Consider the following 19,549-nt stretch of genomic DNA (forward strand, 5'->3'; position numbering starts at 1 on the left):
GTAACTTATTTCTTTGGTTTAAAAAAAAATTACTTTCAAGTTTCAATTTACAATAAAACAAACAGTAAAAATCTCATTAAAATATAATTTAAAGCCAGGTTGTGATATTACAAGTCATATATAGAATGAGGTATATACACACACACACACATATATATATATATATATATATATATATATATATATATATACCTAGTTCTCTTATATATATGTATATATATATATATATATTTATATATATATATACCTAGTTCTATATATATATATATATATATATATATATATACCTATATATATATATACCTAGCATATATACCTGACAGCTCCCAGCATTGCAAAAATCAGGCTGCACTTGCTCCGGCAAATTTTACACCTGTTAAGGGCTCTTCACAATTTTGTATAATATCTATATATCAGCTATATGATTTAATTTATGGTACATGAAATTATGATTGTTGATTTTTCACCTTTACAGCCAAATCACAGTGTCAGCACTATTGACCAGATTCAGGAGACCCACCAAGAGTTATTAATCTTTTAATGAATGTGGGAATTATGCTACGGATTAAAACAAAGTAAAAAAACTAAATTGTGAAAAGCCCTTAACAGGTGTAAAATTTGCAGGAGCAAGTGCAGCCTGATTTTTGCAATGCTGGGAGCTGTCAATGTTGAGAAACTTGCCATACCTGTCAGTTGTCTCCTCCCCCATTCCAATAGTCCACCTTATAAAATAAGAAGCCAGCAAGACATAATCCTACCACTCCAAAGTTGCTCTGCTATTTGGAGAGTGCTGTTTTGGTGACAGTAATGTTAACACTGCCATAGTAACAGAACGTGGAAGGTATAGACTTGGAGGCTACTTTTTAAGCTAGTATTGCACATACTGGCTAGAGCCATGAGTATTCTCCCAGTCTTGGTACTGACGGCCCTGTGCCTCTTCGCCAGCGCATCATCTGATAAAGGTAAATATGATTTCATTATACATTTATAAAAAAAAATCACTGTATCTTTTATTGAAAAATAGTATTTATATGTTTATGCATCGGATTTTGTCAGGGTTTCTGATCATACCCAGGACAAAAAAAATTCCATAGAACATAAGATTTTGCTCTCAAGATTTAATTCTGGGTCGTGTTGGTAATAGCAATGATTTATTCTTCAGCTACTTGGATAGACAGTACAGTTTGTTTTATTATATTTTCTAAAAAAAATGCGTCTTGTTATTTTGTTTTCTAGCTTTTCTGCATTATTACACTTTAAACAAAATACTATAAATCTATCCTAAGAAATCTTTCATTATTTATCGTCAACCCATGCCATCAGCAATTCTTGTCTTGAAAGATGCTATGCAGCCATATCCAGCCTTTGAATCTCTAACGCAATAATGCTAAAAAGTCAAGTCATTCAATTCCAGAGGTGGATCTTCTAGACTATTGGTATTGATGAAATAGCGAATTATCAGTACCCCAAAACCAACAACATAAATAGATTGGTCTCTGAGGTTTCCCAAACTTGCTAAACCATTTTCACTACTTTAAAAAAAAAAAAAAAAATACCTAAAATATATTTGTTTTTTATTGATGATCAGCTTTTTCAAAAAGTTTTTGAATGTATGGAAATTATATATATTTTTATTTAATATCTGTAATGCACAACTAGTTCCTAAGTAATGACCTATTCTTTGCCGAATAAATTTCAGCAATTTTGCAAAACATTTTTTTTAAAAATACCAATTATTTTTATTGTTCATAGAAATTAATGCTCACGGGAATTAATGCTTATATCTAAAAAGTAAAACGCATGCATTGACCCCAATTTGGCATCTACACTCTGTGTAGCCACTAAATAGTGTCTTGTTATGATTGCATACATGCAAGATTTGTCAAAGCACTAGAAAGTTTAGTGAATAAGCCACAAAATGATTTCTCTTTTTATTTGAAGTTGTTAAGTGTTAGATCATATTAGCTTTACAATGTTCCTGAAGACTTTACAATGTTCCTGAAGACTTTGCAATGTTCCTGACTTAAGACTTAATTTGGCAGAAGACACACCGAAAGCTGATCAAATAATTTAAAACTATTTGTTTCTGGACAAAAAGGTGAATTAAACAAAAAAAAAACATTTTGTTGGAGAATATTTATATATTTTTTTAAATAAATGGATTATCCAGAAAAAGGCTATTTTCCATAAGCCTTTGTATTAATTACTTTAAATATTTTAAGGATCTAGGCATCATCAAATCATCAAAAACATTAAACAGCAAGTTGTAAAAAAATCCTCAGTTCATCAATAATTGTATATTTATGTATTTTCTGGTGAGTATCACATACAAAATATACCCTGTGAAGTCCATACAATGTTTCTTTTATCTTGTTAGTGTATTCTTTTAAGTTTGACAGCCTTTATGTCTTAAAGTGTACCCCTAGGCAAGTTATGCTAGGAACCCACACACCTTTCTGCCTATAGGCACTAAATCTAGCTGGACCAGAATTTTAAGATTTGTAGCATATTTTGTGAAAGTGGACTGCCAGAATGAGAACAATTCACTGACTATGTGTTTAAGTGTTGACTTTTATCAGCGATAACATCTCACTGGGCAGCCCTAAGGCTATAGTGTGCTATATGTAGGACTGCACTACCATCCTTAAAATCTGTCATCTTTGTAGAACTCGAACAGGTCTGGTGACCCATGCACTACAACTTACTGGAGACCAACCTATTGATTCCATATATGCAGAGTTGAAGAAATAGGAGTTTATAAATTAAATTCTGAAACAGAATAGCAACATTTGAACAAAAATAGTTTGTCTGAATAAATTCTCACTTCCAGCTATAGTCACATACAGCTTGGCTACTTTAACTTGAATTAACATGTCCGAGCAGGTGTAGGCAACTTTTGGCACTCCAGATGTTGTGGACTACATCTCCCCTGATGCTTTGCCAGCATTATGGTTGTAACAGCATTATGGGAGGTGTAGTCTACAACAATATCTGGAGTGCCGAAGGCTGCCTGCCCCTTATGTAGACTATGTTTGATTCAGCAATACTCAGTCTTATGCTGTGACAGTCTTCAATACCTATGATGACTCACAGCCAGCCTACAGCCTATTCTGCTGCTAAGTCCTGCTATGGCTGACTTAAAATGACTAGATTTGCAGTTGTAAGTATATTATATTATATATGTATATTATTGGCGTGACATAAACAATCTGGACACAAGCCAGTTTGCGTCTTGCTGGTTTTCTTTTTCGCAAAGCAAAAAAAAGAAAAACAAAACACAACAATCAAACCTGTTTTTCCTTGAATGCAGGACAATCATCATTTCTGCTTCTTAACAATTATATCATATGTCAACTCTCCTGAGATGCATGCTGGGAAAAGGTCTATGCTGCAAAACATGGATAAGCTGTCTACTTAATACTAATAATGGAATGCGCAGCTCATCATATTTCATGTGTTGTAGCACAAATAGAAGTGATATTTAAACACGAATACATGGGTTTGCCATGTAAAGTGTCTTGCAGCATCAATATAATTACATGTTTAAGCATTGTGAATTGAGCTAGTGATTCTTTTAATCTTATTAAAGTTATTTAAAGCTCATAGGGAATTTATAGCTCAGGGGCAAAATAAAACTAACATCAGTTCCACTTGCTTAATAAAAACAGTTAGCAATGAGACACTGTGACGGTTGCTTGACAAAGCGAGAATTCTTGGGAATTCCAATTGAATTTCAAATTTAAGGCCAAAACAGTCAAACCGAATACTTTCAGTTCAGCTACTCTGGCCTTTAAATGAAATGTACCTTGAATTAATTCAGAATTTCCAGCAATCCTATCGAAATTCTGCTTTTTCTGCTTTTCACACACCTCTAACAATTTAATAAAGGGATCTCCCAGCACATTTTCCACTGGGATAATTATAACTGCAACACAACAATGCAAATGCTACAATTTATATAATAGTTTCCTGAAGCATACTTGTTTAATTAAGCTTCCATGATTAACATTATGTATTACCCAGTTTATACAGGGAAGGAATATATTGACATTGGCATTTAGTTTGTAATGTCTTAGTCCGTCCTGTCGTATTCAAAGGTTGAAAAAACAAATACATATAGTTCTGCTTTAGGAAAAAAAAAAGTTAACTTGCTGGTTTGTAAGTGATTATTTACTAAGATATGACAAAGTAAAAAAAAATGTGAGGTACTCCCTCATTTGACTCCCTCTTGACATGATTATAGAAAAATACATCATTTAAGTGTTATCCTCACTTATAAATCTGATTTGCTAACACTTACAGTGTTTTCATTGTTAGAGTAAAAGAGCAAGAATTATGGAGCTGTATGCAAACATCGTCACATAAAAATATAAGTGCAATTTTATATGGGATTCCTCAGTGTAGTGAAGTAGGTGAAGGGTGGGGAAATGGCTGAGTCCTGAGCAAACACATTTTATTTAATGTCCCTTGAATGTCAAGGTCTCTGTGTTTTTATAACTACATAGTGTCGTGTTTAACATTAGTACAATTAAAGGAATCCCGAGAGTCATCTCCATTCCTTTTAGTTGGTCTATTCTAGTGTACCCATAAAATGTAAGATATAGGGTCACAGGTGGAGTTCAATTGTCTCATTTCTCATCTCAAACCAATAGCGATCCATCTGCTATCCTTATCAATACATTTTGATTAATGTATAATACATCTTAGAGTTGTGTATTAAAAATTCAGGAATTTCGATACTTGGTAGCAAAATATGTAGACCTGAGAACTGATTTTAGGCCAAAACAGATTAAATGTGCTGTTTATATGAGTTAAATATTATAATTAACCTTGTATTTTGCCGGTTGCATGTTGCAGTGTATTGTGATAAATAAACTACGGTTTCAAAACTGCGTGTTTTGAAAATGTGCTATACCAGGATTACAGAACACATTTACATTCAAATTACATCAAATTAGGTACAAAAAGTGATGATTTTATTTTTTCTTTCCTGCAGCAAGTTGCACATTTAATGGAAAGACCTTCAAAGATGGAGAGACAATTCTTGACAAATGCCAGATTTGGTAAGACACTTAATGTTAATGTTAATCTAAAAAACAATTAGGGTTAAATTAGGGAGACATCGTAAAGGAAAATTAAAATTGAAAGCTTGTTGATAACATAATTATTTGCATGTTTTCAAATGAGAGGAGTAGCATAAACACTATAGTTAGTAATGTATAAATGGGAGTATTATGGGACATCACATATCCACTAACGTTTGAGTGACACAGAATTTGCTACTGACTTACCCAATGTCACTTTAAAACAGATGTCATAGGGAGTAACTCAATGTCAACAATGAACTAAAGGCCTGTCAGTTAAAAAAGTCTAGCCAATGTCTACCACTGTGTAAGCCAACACATTTTGGAAGAATATGACCTTTGCTATTTTAAATATGATGAAATGGATACTCACTAAGTCCAAACTTTTGGCCAACTTCCCTGAACAGGCAGTGTCACTTGTTCAGGTTGGGAATTAAAGGCCCAAAGCTGCTGATATCTTGAACGGAAACACAGCACTGTCGTCTGTATGAATTCCAACAATTATCAGATACCTTCTAAATTTCTGTGGCAGTATATCTGATAATGTTTTAACATTCTTATACTTATACAGTACATAACATTTTGCCTCTTACAAATGCAATCAATTCAACAGCTCCTGTTGTGTTCTACGTATTTGTGTTAGCTATGCAATCGTGCTTTCAAATAAATGTCGAGATTACTTTCTTAAGGAAAAATAACCATAGTCAATAAATTGAAAATAAATTAGGCGCACATTTAAATAGTAAGACAAGTTCAATATTTTCATGTCATTTTCTTTGCAGCGAGTGTGTCGATGGAGAAATAAAAGACTGCTCAGTAAATGCAAACTGCAAAGGTAAAACTCTTTTTAATTTATAATTAATTGTTTTATTTTGAAATGTAATTATAGTAGTACTCTTTATCTTCTTCAAAAGCTTAGGCAAACCACCTTATATAATGGTAGTCCTTGCGTGTGTCATGAAAAGGTTAAAATAAAAGCCTTTTCTGATAGCATACCTGCCATGCCATATCTGTCATGTGATCTGATTTTGAACAAATGCGTGTTATGCCATTTGTTACTAAATTCTCATATTTTTTAATGTAAATATAAAAAAGTCAACGTTTAAAAACGTAGTCCTGTGGGTTGTTTTCGACAATGCCTACAATCTCTGGAACGTAAGCCAGCAAGTTTTCAGATTCACTGAGTGAGGATAGGAAAAAAAAAACAGCTTAAGGGTGCAGTGCATTTAAATAATCTTAATCATACACATACCAAAAAGATAGAGAGGCTTACAGATTTATATGTCTTGTCTTATTTCCACCATGTATTGAAATGTACCTGTTTTATGAATTTAAAGCAGAGACTGTGACTCAACAAGAAGAACACAATGCTGCTATTAATTATGAAGATGACCCAAATGTAATTGGAAGCAGCAATGGGAATTCCTCAAATCGTAAAAAGCGTGGCCTGCCTCGAAAACAGGAAATGAAAGTCAACTTTCCAAATGTTGCGCGTAAGTATGGACACCATCAAAACATTCCATCACATAGATTTTATTGAGTACATATTTAGCACTGGCAAGAAGAAAATTACCCCTGGTGAGCATTCTGTGTAGCTACTTTTGCTTACGTTTTTCCCACCCTTCACTTAGAATTGAGAGCATTCAAGTAAGTAGGCCTGATGTTATAACTGATCATGGGAATTTTTATGCCATAAAGGGACACTTCACTGCCCAAATTAAAAGGAAAAAAAACACAGTTTAGTAGAGATTCAAAATAAAAACATTCATACCTTTAATTGTGCATTTTACATATCAAAAAGCATTTTGCAAAAGCTGCAGTTATCTTGTCTGAAGCCATTTGAAGCTCTCCCCTTCCAAACCCGTCCAGACTTTCAGTGTCTGTCCAACCACTGACATCACTTGGCCTGAATGTGGCTGTAAATATTGGTGTACAAATTTAAAACTTGGAGGTGGAGTTAACCTATGTCACCATGAATTCTGTACTAGCTGGGAAGGAAAAAAGACAATCATTGGTGGAGGTGTGAGTGGAGAATTAGAAGGAAGGAAATATGAGTAAAGCTTTTTATGAAATTTAACTCCATCTTTGCCTTCTTCTAATTATTTTGAGAACACTTTTCGAAAATATAAATCCACAAATGTTAATAGTTGTTTTAATTTGTTTAAGTAAATTCAATTGGCCTGAAGGGCAATTTAGAAATTGGTGTTGCAAAAATAGAGCTTGGAGGTGGAGAACGTCATGGACACCATGAATTAAGTACTAGCTGGGAAGGGAAGAAGACAATCATTGGTGGAGGTATGAGCGGAGAAATAGAAGGAAGCAAACGTTAGTAAAGTTTGTTTTTTAAAGGAATTCAATTTCAGTTTTTCCTACCTCGAGTTGTTTTGAGAACACATTTCTCATACATTTTCAGAATTACATTAAGAACCAACAAATGGTAATAGTTGTTTAAATGTGTTTAATTAGATTCAGTTGGCCTGAAAGGCAATGTAGAAATTGGTGGTGCCAAAATAGTGCTTGGAGGTGGAGAAGGTCATGGACACCATGAATTCAGTACTAGCTGGGAAGGGAAGAAGACAATCATTGGTGGAGGTGTGAGCGGAGAAATAGAAGGAAGCAAACGTTAGTAAATCTTTCTATATAATGTTACTTTGTTTCCTATGCCTTTCTTAATTGAAATATTAAAAATAAAATAGATTTATATATTAATCCACAAAAGCTAACAGTTTTCAATTCATATAATTAGATTCAATTGGATTGAATGGTGATGTAGAACTTGGTGGTGCAAAAATAGAACTTGGAGGTGGAGAAGGTAATGGACACCGTGAATTCAGTACTAGCTGGGAAGGGAAGAAGACAATCATTGGTGGAGGTGTGAGCGGAGAATTAGAAGGAAGCAAACGTTAGTAATGTTTGTTTTATTAATGGAATTTAATTTCAGCTTTTCCTACCTCTAGTTGTTTTGAGAACACATTTCTCATACATTTTCAGAATTACAATATGAACCAACAAATGCTAATAGTTGTTTAAATGTGTTTAATTAGATTCAGTTGTCCTGAATGGCAATGTAGAAATTGGTGGTGCCAAAATAGAGCTTGGAGGTGGAGAAGGTCATGGACACCATGAATTCAGTACTAGCTGGGAAGGGAAGAAGACAATCATTGGTGGAGGTGTGAGCGGAGAAATAGAAGGAAGCAAACGTTAGTAAATCTTTCTATATAATGTTACTTTGTTTCCAATGCACTTCTTAAGTGAAATATTAAAAATAAAATAGATTTATATATTAATCCACACAAGCTAACAGTTTTCAATTCATATAATTAGATTCAATTGGATTGAATGGTGATGTAGAACTTGGTGGTGCAAAAATAGAACTTGGAGGTGAAAAAGGTCATGGACACCGTGAATTCAGTACTAGCTCGAAAGGGAAGAAGACAATCATTGGTGGAGGTGTGAGCGGAGAAATAGAAGGAAGCAAACGTTAGTAATGTTTTGTTTTTTTTGTTAATGGAATTTAATTTCAGCTTTTCCTACCTCTAGTTGCTTTGAGAACACTTTTCTCATACATTTTCAGAATTACAATATGAACCAACAAATGCTAACAGTTGTTTAAATGTGTTTAATTAGAATCAGTTGGCCTGAATGGCAATGTAGAAATTGGCGGTGCCAAAATAGAGCTTGGAGGTGGAGAAGGTCATGGACACCATGAATTCAGTACTAGCTGGGAAGGGAAGAAGACAATAATTGGTGGAGGTGTGAGCGGAGAAATAGAAGGAAGCAAACGTTAGTAAATCTGACTATATAATGTTACTTTGTTTTCAATGCCCTTCTTAAGTGAAATATTAAAAATAAAATAGATCTATATATATAAATCCACAAAAGGTAACAGTTTTCAATTCATATAATTAGATTCAATTGGATTGAATGGTGATGTAGAACTTGGTGGTGCAAAAATAGAACTTGGAGGTGGAGAAGGTCATGGACACCGTGAATTCAGTACTAGCTGGGAAGGGAAGAAGACAATCATTGGTGGAGGTGTGAGCGGAGAATTAGAAGGAAGCAAACGTTAGTAATGTTTTTTTTTTTAATGGAATTTAATTTCAGCTTTTCCTACCTCTACTTGTTTTGAGAACACATTTCTCATACATTTTCATAATTACAATATTAACCAACAAATGCTAATAGTTGTTTAAATGTGTTTGATTAGATTCAGTTGGCCTGAATGGCAACGTAGAAATTGGTGGTGCCAAAATAGAGCTTGGAGGTGGAGAAGGTAATGGACACCATGAATTCAGTACTAGCTGGGAAGGGAAGAAGACAATCATTGGTGGAGGTGTGAGCGGAGAAATAGAAGGAAGTAAACGTTAGTAAATCTTTCTATATAATGTTACTTTGTTTCCAATGCCCTTCTTAAGTGAAATATTAAAAATAAAATAGATGTATACGTATATTAAACCACAAAAGCTAACAGTTTTCAATTAATATAATTAGATTCAATTGGATTGAATGGTGATGTAGAACTTGGTGGTGCAAAAATAGAACTTGGAGGTGGAAAAGGTCATGGACACCATGAATTCAGTACTAGCTGGGAAGGGAAGAAGACAATCATTGGTGGAGGTGTGAGCGGAGAAATAGAAGGAAGCAAACGTTAGTAAATCTTTCTATATAATGTTACTTTGTTTCCAATGCCCTTCTTAAGTGAAATATTAAAAATAAAATAGATTTATATATTAATCCACAAAAGATAACAGTTTTCAATTCATATAATTAGATTCAATTGGATTGAATGGTGATGTAGAACTTGGTGGTGCAAAAATAGAACTTGGAGGTGGAGAAGGTCATGGACACCGTGAATTCAGTACTAGCTGGGAAGGGAAGAAGACAATCATTGGTGGAGGTGTGAGCGGAGAATTAGAAGGAAGCAAACGTTAGTAATGTTTTTTTTTTTAATGGAATTTAATTTCAGCTTTTCCTACCTCTACTTGTTTTGAGAACACATTTCTCATACATTTTCATAATTACAATATTAACCAACAAATGCTAATAGTTGTTTAAATGTGTTTGATTAGATTCAGTTGGCCTGAATGGCAACGTAGAAATTGGTGGTGCCAAAATAGAGCTTGGAGGTGGAGAAGGTAATGGACACCATGAATTCAGTACTAGCTGGGAAGGGAAGAAGACAATCATTGGTGGAGGTGTGAGCGGAGAAATAGAAGGAAGTAAACGTTAGTAAATCTTTCTATATAATGTTACTTTGTTTCCAATGCCCTTCTTAAGTGAAATATTAAAAATAAAATAGATGTATACGTATATTAAACCACAAAAGCTAACAGTTTTCAATTAATATAATTAGATTCAATTGGATTGAATGGTGATGTAGAACTTGGTGGTGCAAAAATAGAACTTGGAGGTGGAAAAGGTCATGGACACCATGAATTCAGTACTAGCTGGGAAGGGAAGAAGACAATCATTGGTGGAGGTGTGAGCGGAGAAATAGAAGGAAGCAAACGTTAGTAAATCTTTCTATATAATGTTACTTTGTTTCCAATGCCCTTCTTAAGTGAAATATTAAAAATAAAATAGATTTATATATTAATCCACAAAAGCTAACAGTTTTCAATTCATATAATTAGATTCAATTGGATTGAATGGTGATGTAGAACTTGGTGGTGCAAAAATAGAACTTGGAGGTGGAGAAGGTCATGGACACCGTGAATTCAGTACTAGCTGGGAAGGGAAGAAGACAATCATTGGTGGAGGTGTGAGCGGAGAATTAGAAGGAAGCAAACGTTAGTAATGTTTGTTTTATTAATGGAATTTAATTTCAGCTTTTCCTACCTCTAGTTGTTTTGAGAACACATTTCTCATACATTTTCAGAATTACAATATGAACCAACAAATGCTAATAGTTTTTTAAATGTGTTTAATTAGATTCAGTTGGCCTGAATGGCAATGTAGAAATTGGTGGTGCCAAAATAGAGCTTGGAGGTGGAGAAGGTCATGGACACCATGAATTCAGTACTAGCTGGGAAGGGAAGAAGACAATCATTGGTGGAGGTGTGAGCAGAGAAATAGAAGGAAGCAAACGTTAGTAAATCTTTCTATATAATGTTACTTTGTTTCCAATGCCCTTCTTAAGTGAAATATTAAAAATAAAATAGATTTATATATTAATCCACCAAAGATAACAGTTTTCAATTCATATAATTAGATTCAATTGGATTGAATGGTGATGTAGAACTTGGTGGTGCAAAAATAGAACTTGGAGGTGGAAAAGGTCATGGACACCGTGAATTCAGTACTAGCTGGGAAGGAAAGAAGACAATCATTGGTGGAGGTGTGAGCGGAGAATTAGAAGGAAGCAAACGTTAGTAATGTTTGTTTTATTAATGGAATTTAATTTCAGCTTTTCCTACCTCTAGTTGTTTTGAGAACACATTTCTCATACATTTTCAGAATTACAATATGAACCAACAAATGCTAATAGTTTTTTAAATGTGTTTAATTAGATTCAGTTGGCCTGAATGGCAATGTAGAAATTGGTGGTGCCAAAATAGAGCTTGGAGGTGGAGAAGGTCATGGACACCATGAATTCAGTACTAGCTGGGAAGGGAAGAAGACAATCATTGGTGGAGGTGTGAGCGGAGAAATAGAAGGAAGCAAACGTTAGTAAATCTTTCTATATAATGTTACTTTGTTTCCAATGCCCTTCTTAAGTGAAATATTAAAAATAAAATAGATTTATATATTAATCCACCAAAGATAACAGTTTTCAATTCATATAATTAGATTCAATTGGATTGAATGGTGATGTAGAACTTGGTGGTGCAAAAATAGAACTTGGAGGTGGAAAAGGTCATGGACACCGTGAATTCAGTACTAGCTGGGAAGAAAAGAAGACAATCATTGGTGGAGGTGTGAGCGGAGAATTAGAAGGAAGCAAACGTTAGTAATGTTTGTTTTATTAATGGAATTTAATTTCAGCTTTTCCTACCTGTAGTTGTTTTGAGAACACATTTCTCATACATTTTCAGAATTACAATATGAACCAACAAATGCTTATAGTTTTTTAAATGTGTTTAATTAGATTCAGTTGGCCTGAATGGCAATGTAGAAATTGGTGGTGCCAAAATAGAGCTTGGAGGTGGAGAAGGTCATGGACACCATGAATTCAGTACTAGCTGGGAAGGGAAGAAGACAATCATTGGTGGAGGTGTGAGCAGAGAAATAGAAGGAAGCAAACGTTAGTAAATCTTTCTATATAATGTTACTTTGTTTCCAATGCCCTTCTTAAGTGAAATATTAAAAATAAAATAGATTTATATATTAATCCACCAAAGATAACAGTTTTCAATTCATATAATTAGATTCAATTGGATTGAATGGTGATGTAGAACTTGGTGGTGCAAAAATAGAACTTGGAGGTGGAAAAGGTCATGGACACCGTGAATTCAGTACTAGCTGGGAAGGAAAGAAGACAATCATTGGTGGAGGTGTGAGCGGAGAATTAGAAGGAAGCAAACGTTAGTAATGTTTGTTTTATTAATGGAATTTAATTTCAGCTTTTCCTACCTCTAGTTGTTTTGAGAACACATTTCTCATACATTTTCAGAATTACAATATGAACCAACAAATGCTAATAGTTTTTTAAATGTGTTTAATTAGATTCAGTTGGCCTGAATGGCAATGTAGAAATTGGTGGTGCCAAAATAGAGCTTGGAGGTGGAGAAGGTCATGGACACCATGAATTCAGTACTAGCTGGGAAGGGAAGAAGACAATCATTGGTGGAGGTGTGAGCGGAGAAATAGAAGGAAGCAAACGTTAGTAAATCTTTCTATATAATGTTACTTTGTTTCCAATGCCCTTCTTAAGTGAAATATTAAAAATAAAATAGATTTATATATTAATCCACCAAAGATAACAGTTTTCAATTCATATAATTAGATTCAATTGGATTGAATGGTGATGTAGAACTTGGTGGTGCAAAAATAGAACTTGGAGGTGGAAAAGGTCATGGACACCGTGAATTCAGTACTAGCTGGGAAGGAAAGAAGACAATCATTGGTGGAGGTGTGAGCGGAGAATTAGAAGGAAGCAAACGTTAGTAATGTTTTTGTTTTTTTTAATGGAATTTAATTTCAGCTTTTCCTACCTCTAGTTGCTTTGAGAACACTTTTCTCATACATTTTCAGAATTACAATATGAACCAACAAATGCTAACAGTTGTTTAAATGTGTTTAATTAGAATCAGTTGGCCTGAATGGCAATGTAGAAATTGGCGGTGCCAAAATAGAGCTTGGAGGTGGAGAAGGTCATGGACACCATGAATTCAGTACTAGCTGGGAAGGGAAGAAGACAATCATTGGTGGAGGTGTGAGCGGAGAAATAGAAGGAAGCAAACGTTAGTAAATCTTTCTATATAATGTTACTTTGTTTCCAATGCCCTTCTTAAGTGAAATATTAAAAATAAAATAGATTTATATATTAATCCACAAAAGCTAACAGTTTTCAATTCATATAATTAGATTCAATTGGATTGAATGGTGATGTAGAACTTGGTGGTGCAAAAATAGAACTTGGAGGTGGAGAAGGTCATGGACACCGTGAATTCAGTACTAGCTGGGAAGGGAAGAAGACAATCATTGGTGGAGGTGTGAGCGGAGAATTAGAAGGAAGCAAACGTTAGTAATGTTTGTTTTATTAATGTAATTTAATTTCAGCTTTTCCTACCTCTAGTTGTTTTGAGAACACATTTCTCATACATTTTCAGAATTACAATATGAACCAACAAATGCTAATAGTTTTTTAAATGTGTTTAATTAGATTCAGTTGGCCTGAATGGCAATGTAGAAATTGGTGGTGCCAAAATAGAGCTTGGAGGTGGAGAAGGTCATGGACACCATGAATTCAGTACTAGCTGGGAAGGGAAGAAGACAATCATTGGTGGAGGTGTGAGCAGAGAAATAGAAGGAAGCAAACGTTAGTAAATCTTTCTATATAATGTTACTTTGTTTCCAATGCCCTTCTTAAGTGAAATATTAAAAATAAAATAGATTTATATATTAATCCACCAAAGATAACAGTTTTCAATTCATATAATTAGATTCAATTGGATTGAATGGTGATGTAGAACTTGGTGGTGCAAAAATAGAACTTGGAGGTGGAAAAGGTCATGGACACCGTGAATTCAGTACTAGCTGGGAAGGAAAGAAGACAATCATTGGTGGAGGTGTGAGCGGAGAATTAGAAGGAAGCAAACGTTAGTAATGTTTGTTTTATTAATGGAATTTAATTTCAGCTTTTCCTACCTCTAGTTGTTTTGAGAACACATTTCTCATACATTTTCAGAATTACAATATGAACCAACAAATGCTAATAGTTTTTTAAATGTGTTTAATTAGATTCAGTTGGCCTGAATGGCAATGTAGAAATTGGTGGTGCCAAAATAGAGCTTGGAGGTGGAGAAGGTCATGGACACCATGAATTCAGTACTAGCTGGGAAGGGAAGAAGACAATCATTGGTGGAGGTGTGAGCGGAGAAATAGAAGGAAGCAAACGTTAGTAAATCTTTCTATATAATGTTACTTTGTTTCCAATGCCCTTCTTAAGTGAAATATTAAAAATAAAATAGATTTATATATTAATCCACCAAAGATAACAGTTTTCAATTCATATAATTAGATTCAATTGGATTGAATGGTGATGTAGAACTTGGTGGTGCAAAAATAGAACTTGGAGGTGGAAAAGGTCATGGACACCGTGAATTCAGTACTAGCTGGGAAGAAAAGAAGACAATCATTGGTGGAGGTGTGAGCGGAGAATTAGAAGGAAGCAAACGTTAGTAATGTTTGTTTTATTAATGGAATTTAATTTCAGCTTTTCCTACCTGTAGTTGTTTTGAGAACACATTTCTCATACATTTTCAGAATTACAATATGAACCAACAAATGCTTATAGTTTTTTAAATGTGTTTAATTAGATTCAGTTGGCCTGAATGGCAATGTAGAAATTGGTGGTGCCAAAATAGAGCTTGGAGGTGGAGAAGGTCATGGACACCATGAATTCAGTACTAGCTGGGAAGGGAAGAAGACAATCATTGGTGGAGGTGTGAGCAGAGAAATAGAAGGAAGCAAACGTTAGTAAATCTTTCTATATAATGTTACTTTGTTTCCAATGCCCTTCTTAAGTGAAATATTAAAAATAAAATAGATTTATATATTAATCCACCAAAGATAACAGTTTTCAATTCATATAATTAGATTCAATTGGATTGAATGGTGATGTAGAACTTGGTGGTGCAAAAATAGAACTTGGAGGTGGAAAAGGTCATGGACACCGTGAATTCAGTACTAGCTGGGAAGGAAAGAAGACAATCATTGGTGGAGGTGTGAGCGGAGAATTAGAAGGAAGCAAACGTTAGTAATGTTTGTTTTATTAATGGAATTTAATTTCAGCTTTTCCTACCTCTAGTTGTTTTGAGAACACATTTCTCATACATTTTCAGAATTACAATATGAACCAACAAATGCTAATAGTTTTTTAAATGTGTTTAATTAGATTCAGTTGGCCTGAATGGCAATGTAGAAATTGGTGGTGCCAAAATAGAGCTTGGAGGTGGAGAAGGTCATGGACACCATGAATTCAGTACTAGCTGGGAAGGGAAGAAGACAATCATTGGTGGAGGTGTGAGCGGAGAAATAGAAGGAAGCAAACGTTAGTAAATCTTTCTATATAATGTTACTTTGTTTCCAATGCCCTTCTTAAGTGAAATATTAAAAATAAAATAGATTTATATATTAATCCACCAAAGATAACAGTTTTCAATTCATATAATTAGATTCAATTGGATTGAATGGTGATGTAGAACTTGGTGGTGCAAAAATAGAACTTGGAGGTGGAAAAGGTCATGGACACCGTGAATTCAGTACTAGCTGGGAAGGAAAGAAGACAATCATTGGTGGAGGTGTGAGCGGAGAATTAGAAGGAAGCAAACGTTAGTAATGTTTTTGTTTTTTTTAATGGAATTTAATTTCAGCTTTTCCTACCTCTAGTTGCTTTGAGAACACTTTTCTCATACATTTTCAGAATTACAATATGAACCAACAAATGCTAACAGTTGTTTAAATGTGTTTAATTAGAATCAGTTGGCCTGAATGGCAATGTAGAAATTGGCGGTGCCAAAATAGAGCTTGGAGGTGGAGAAGGTCATGGACACCATGAATTCAGTACTAGCTGGGAAGGGAAGAAGACAATCATTGGTGGAGGTGTGAGCGGAGAAATAGAAGGAAGCAAACGTTAGTAAATCTTTCTATATAATGTTACTTTGTTTCCAATGCCCTTCTTAAGTGAAATATTAAAAATAAAATAGATTTATATATTAATCCACAAAAGCTAACAGTTTTCAATTCATATAATTAGATTCAATTGGATTGAATGGTGATGTAGAACTTGGTGGTGCAAAAATAGAACTTGGAGGTGGAGAAGGTCATGGACACCGTGAATTCAGTACTAGCTGGGAAGGGAAGAAGACAATCATTGGTGGAGGTGTGAGCGGAGAATTAGAAGGAAGCAAACGTTAGTAATGTTTGTTTTATTAATGTAATTTAATTTCAGCTTTTCCTACCTCTAGTTGTTTTGAGAACACATTTCTCATACATTTTCAGAATTACAATATGAACCAACAAATGCTAATAGTTTTTTAAATGTGTTTAATTAGATTCAGTTGGCCTGAATGGCAATGTAGAAATTGGTGGTGCCAAAATAGAGCTTGGAGGTGGAGAAGGTCATGGACACCATGAATTCAGTACTAGCTGGGAAGGGAAGAAGACAATCATTGGTGGAGGTGTGAGCAGAGAAATAGAAGGAAGCAAACGTTAGTAAATCTTTCTATATAATGTTACTTTGTTTCCAATGCCCTTCTTAAGTGAAATATTAAAAATAAAATAGATTTATATATTAATCCACCAAAGATAACAGTTTTCAATTGATATAATTAGATTCAATTGGATTGAATGGTGATGTAGAACTTGGTGGTGCAAAAATAGAACTTGGAGGTGGAAAAGGTCATGGACACCGTGAATTCAGTACTAGCTGGGAAGGAAAGAAGACAATCATTGGTGGAGGTGTGAGCGGAGAATTAGAAGGAAGCAAACGTTAGTAATGTTTGTTTTATTAATGGAATTTAATTTCAGCTTTTCCTACCTCTAGTTGTTTTGAGAACACATTTCTCATACATTTTCAGAATTACAATATGAACCAACAAATGCTAATAGTTTTTTAAATGTGTTTAATTAGATTCAGTTGGCCTGAATGGCAATGTAGAAATTGGTGGTGCCAAAATAGAGCTTGGAGGTGGAGAAGGTCATGGACACCATGAATTCAGTACTAGCTGGGAAGGGAAGAAGACAATCATTGGTGGAGGTGTGAGCGGAGAAATAGAAGGAAGCAAACGTTAGTAAATCTTTCTATATAATGTTACTTTGTTTCCAATGCCCTTCTTAAGTGAAATATTAAAAATAAAATAGATTTATATATTAATCCACCAAAGATAACAGTTTTCAATTCATATAATTAGATTCAATTGGATTGAATGGTGATGTAGAACTTGGTGGTGCAAAAATAGAACTTGGAGGTGGAAAAGGTCATGGACACCATGAATTCAGTACTAGCTGGGAAGGGAAGAAGACAATCATTGGTGGAGGTGTGAGCGGAGAAATAGAAGGAAGCAAACGTTAGTAAATCTTTCTATATAATGTTACTTTGTTTCCAATGCCCTTCTTAAGTGAAATATTAAAAATAAAATAGATTTATATATTAATCCACAAAAGCTAACAGTTTTCAATTCATATAATTAGATTCAATTGGATTGAATGGTGATGTAGAACTTGGTGGTGCAAAAATAGAGCTTGGAGGTGGAGAAGGTCATGGACACCATAAATTCAGTACTAGCTGGGAAGGGAAGAAGACAATCATTGGTGGAGGTGTGAGCGGAGAATTAGAAGGAAGCAAACGTTAGTAATGTTTGTTTTTTTATTGGAATTTAATTTCAGCTTTTCCTACCTCTATTTGTTTTGAGGAACACATTTCTCATACATTTTCAGAATTACAATATAAACCAACAAATGCTAATAGTTGTTTAAATGTGTTTAATTAGATTCACTTGGTTTGAATGGTGATGTAAAAATTGGTGGTGCAAAAATAGAGCTTGGAGGTGGAGCAGGCCACAGACACCATGAATTCAATACGACATGGGAAGTGAAGAAGACTATCAGTGGTGGAGGAGAGAGTGGAGAATTAGAAGGAATCAAACGTTAGTAAATCTCTGCATGAAATATCCTGTCTCCTTTGTATCTGATTACCTCTTTTTAAATTTTTATATTATATAGGCTTAAAATGCCTATGCACAAAAGCTATAATAGTTTGAATTCTTTAATTAGATGCACTTGGCCTGAATGGTGATGTGCAAACTGGTGGTGGAAATAAAGAGTTTGGAGGAGGAGCACGTCGTGGACACCATACATTCAGTACTAGCTGGGAAGGAAAGAAGACAGTTGTTGGTGGGGATGAGAGCAGAGAAATTGAAGGAATCAAACGTTAGTAGATATTTCTATATAATATCAGTTTTTTAAAATGCCCACCTTTTTTTGCAATATTTTACAAAATTTTAGACTAAAATATTAATCCACAAAAGCTAATTGTTTTAAATTTATATAATCAGAATTACTTGGTTTGAATGGTGATGTAGAACTTGGTGGTGCAAAAATAGAACTCGGAGGTGAAGCAGGTCACAGACACCATGAATTCAATACGACCTGGGAAATGAAGAAGACTATCAGAGGTGGTGGAGAGAGTGCAGAATTGGAAGGAATTAAACGTTAGTAAATCTCTGTATGAAATATACTGCCTGCTTTGTATAAAATCATCTATTTCATTAACTTTATATAATATTTTGGCTTAAAATGCCTATGCAAAAAAGCTGAAATAGTTTGATTTCTTTAATTAGATGCACTTGGCCTAAATGGTGATGTACAAATTGGTGGTGCAAACATAGAGTTTGGAGGTGGAGCACGTCATGGAAATCATATATTCAGTACTAGCTGGGAAGGGAAGAAGACAATCAATAGTGGAGGTGTGAGCGGAGAAATAGAAGGAAGCAAACGTTAGTAAATCTTTCTATATAATGTTACTTTGTTTCCAATGCCCTTCTTAAGTGAAATATTAAAAAAAAAATAGATTTATATATTAATGCACAAAAGCTAACAGTTTTCAATTTATATAATTAGATTCAATTGGATTGTATGGTGATGTAGAACTTGGTGGTGCAAAAATAGAACTTGGAGGTGGAGAAGGTCATGGACACCGTGAATTCAGTACTAGCTGGGAAGGGAAGAAGACAATCATTGGTGGAGGTGTGAGCGGAGAATTAGAAGGAAGCAAACGTTAGTAATGTTTGTTTTTTTAATGG

At 34.3% G+C, this 19,549-nt stretch overlaps 1 protein-coding gene across 1 annotated transcript in view; it reads left to right on the plus strand.

The window, feature by feature from the left end:
* Window positions 1-768: 768 nt before the first annotated feature.
* Window positions 769-19,549, plus strand: part of LOC134576866 (uncharacterized) — an 83,415-nt gene continuing 64,634 nt past the window's right edge. Inside the window, exons 1-42 of the mRNA XM_063435556.1 lie at window positions 769-962; window positions 4,997-5,063; window positions 5,867-5,919; window positions 6,422-6,577; window positions 7,251-7,409; window positions 7,551-7,706; window positions 7,831-7,986; window positions 8,129-8,284; window positions 8,409-8,564; window positions 8,712-8,867; window positions 8,994-9,149; window positions 9,292-9,447; window positions 9,576-9,731; window positions 9,856-10,011; window positions 10,154-10,309; window positions 10,438-10,593; window positions 10,718-10,873; window positions 11,016-11,171; window positions 11,296-11,451; window positions 11,594-11,749; window positions 11,874-12,029; window positions 12,172-12,327; window positions 12,452-12,607; window positions 12,750-12,905; window positions 13,030-13,185; window positions 13,331-13,486; window positions 13,611-13,766; window positions 13,909-14,064; window positions 14,189-14,344; window positions 14,487-14,642; window positions 14,767-14,922; window positions 15,065-15,220; window positions 15,345-15,500; window positions 15,643-15,798; window positions 15,923-16,078; window positions 16,224-16,379; window positions 16,504-16,659; window positions 16,802-16,957; window positions 17,082-17,237; window positions 17,380-17,535; window positions 17,660-17,815; window positions 18,239-18,394. Coding sequence (XP_063291626.1) covers window positions 896-962; window positions 4,997-5,063; window positions 5,867-5,919; window positions 6,422-6,577; window positions 7,251-7,409; window positions 7,551-7,706; window positions 7,831-7,986; window positions 8,129-8,284; window positions 8,409-8,564; window positions 8,712-8,867; window positions 8,994-9,149; window positions 9,292-9,447; window positions 9,576-9,731; window positions 9,856-10,011; window positions 10,154-10,309; window positions 10,438-10,593; window positions 10,718-10,873; window positions 11,016-11,171; window positions 11,296-11,451; window positions 11,594-11,749; window positions 11,874-12,029; window positions 12,172-12,327; window positions 12,452-12,607; window positions 12,750-12,905; window positions 13,030-13,185; window positions 13,331-13,486; window positions 13,611-13,766; window positions 13,909-14,064; window positions 14,189-14,344; window positions 14,487-14,642; window positions 14,767-14,922; window positions 15,065-15,220; window positions 15,345-15,500; window positions 15,643-15,798; window positions 15,923-16,078; window positions 16,224-16,379; window positions 16,504-16,659; window positions 16,802-16,957; window positions 17,082-17,237; window positions 17,380-17,535; window positions 17,660-17,815; window positions 18,239-18,394 — 6,274 coding nt within the window. The 5' untranslated portion in view covers window positions 769-895. The remainder of the gene's footprint in view (window positions 963-4,996; window positions 5,064-5,866; window positions 5,920-6,421; window positions 6,578-7,250; window positions 7,410-7,550; window positions 7,707-7,830; window positions 7,987-8,128; window positions 8,285-8,408; window positions 8,565-8,711; window positions 8,868-8,993; window positions 9,150-9,291; window positions 9,448-9,575; window positions 9,732-9,855; window positions 10,012-10,153; window positions 10,310-10,437; window positions 10,594-10,717; window positions 10,874-11,015; window positions 11,172-11,295; window positions 11,452-11,593; window positions 11,750-11,873; window positions 12,030-12,171; window positions 12,328-12,451; window positions 12,608-12,749; window positions 12,906-13,029; window positions 13,186-13,330; window positions 13,487-13,610; window positions 13,767-13,908; window positions 14,065-14,188; window positions 14,345-14,486; window positions 14,643-14,766; window positions 14,923-15,064; window positions 15,221-15,344; window positions 15,501-15,642; window positions 15,799-15,922; window positions 16,079-16,223; window positions 16,380-16,503; window positions 16,660-16,801; window positions 16,958-17,081; window positions 17,238-17,379; window positions 17,536-17,659; window positions 17,816-18,238; window positions 18,395-19,549) is intronic.

This window comes from Pelobates fuscus, chromosome 11 (genome assembly GCF_036172605.1).
Source record: "Pelobates fuscus isolate aPelFus1 chromosome 11, aPelFus1.pri, whole genome shotgun sequence".
Classification (NCBI taxonomy): domain Eukaryota; kingdom Metazoa; phylum Chordata; class Amphibia; order Anura; family Pelobatidae; genus Pelobates; species Pelobates fuscus.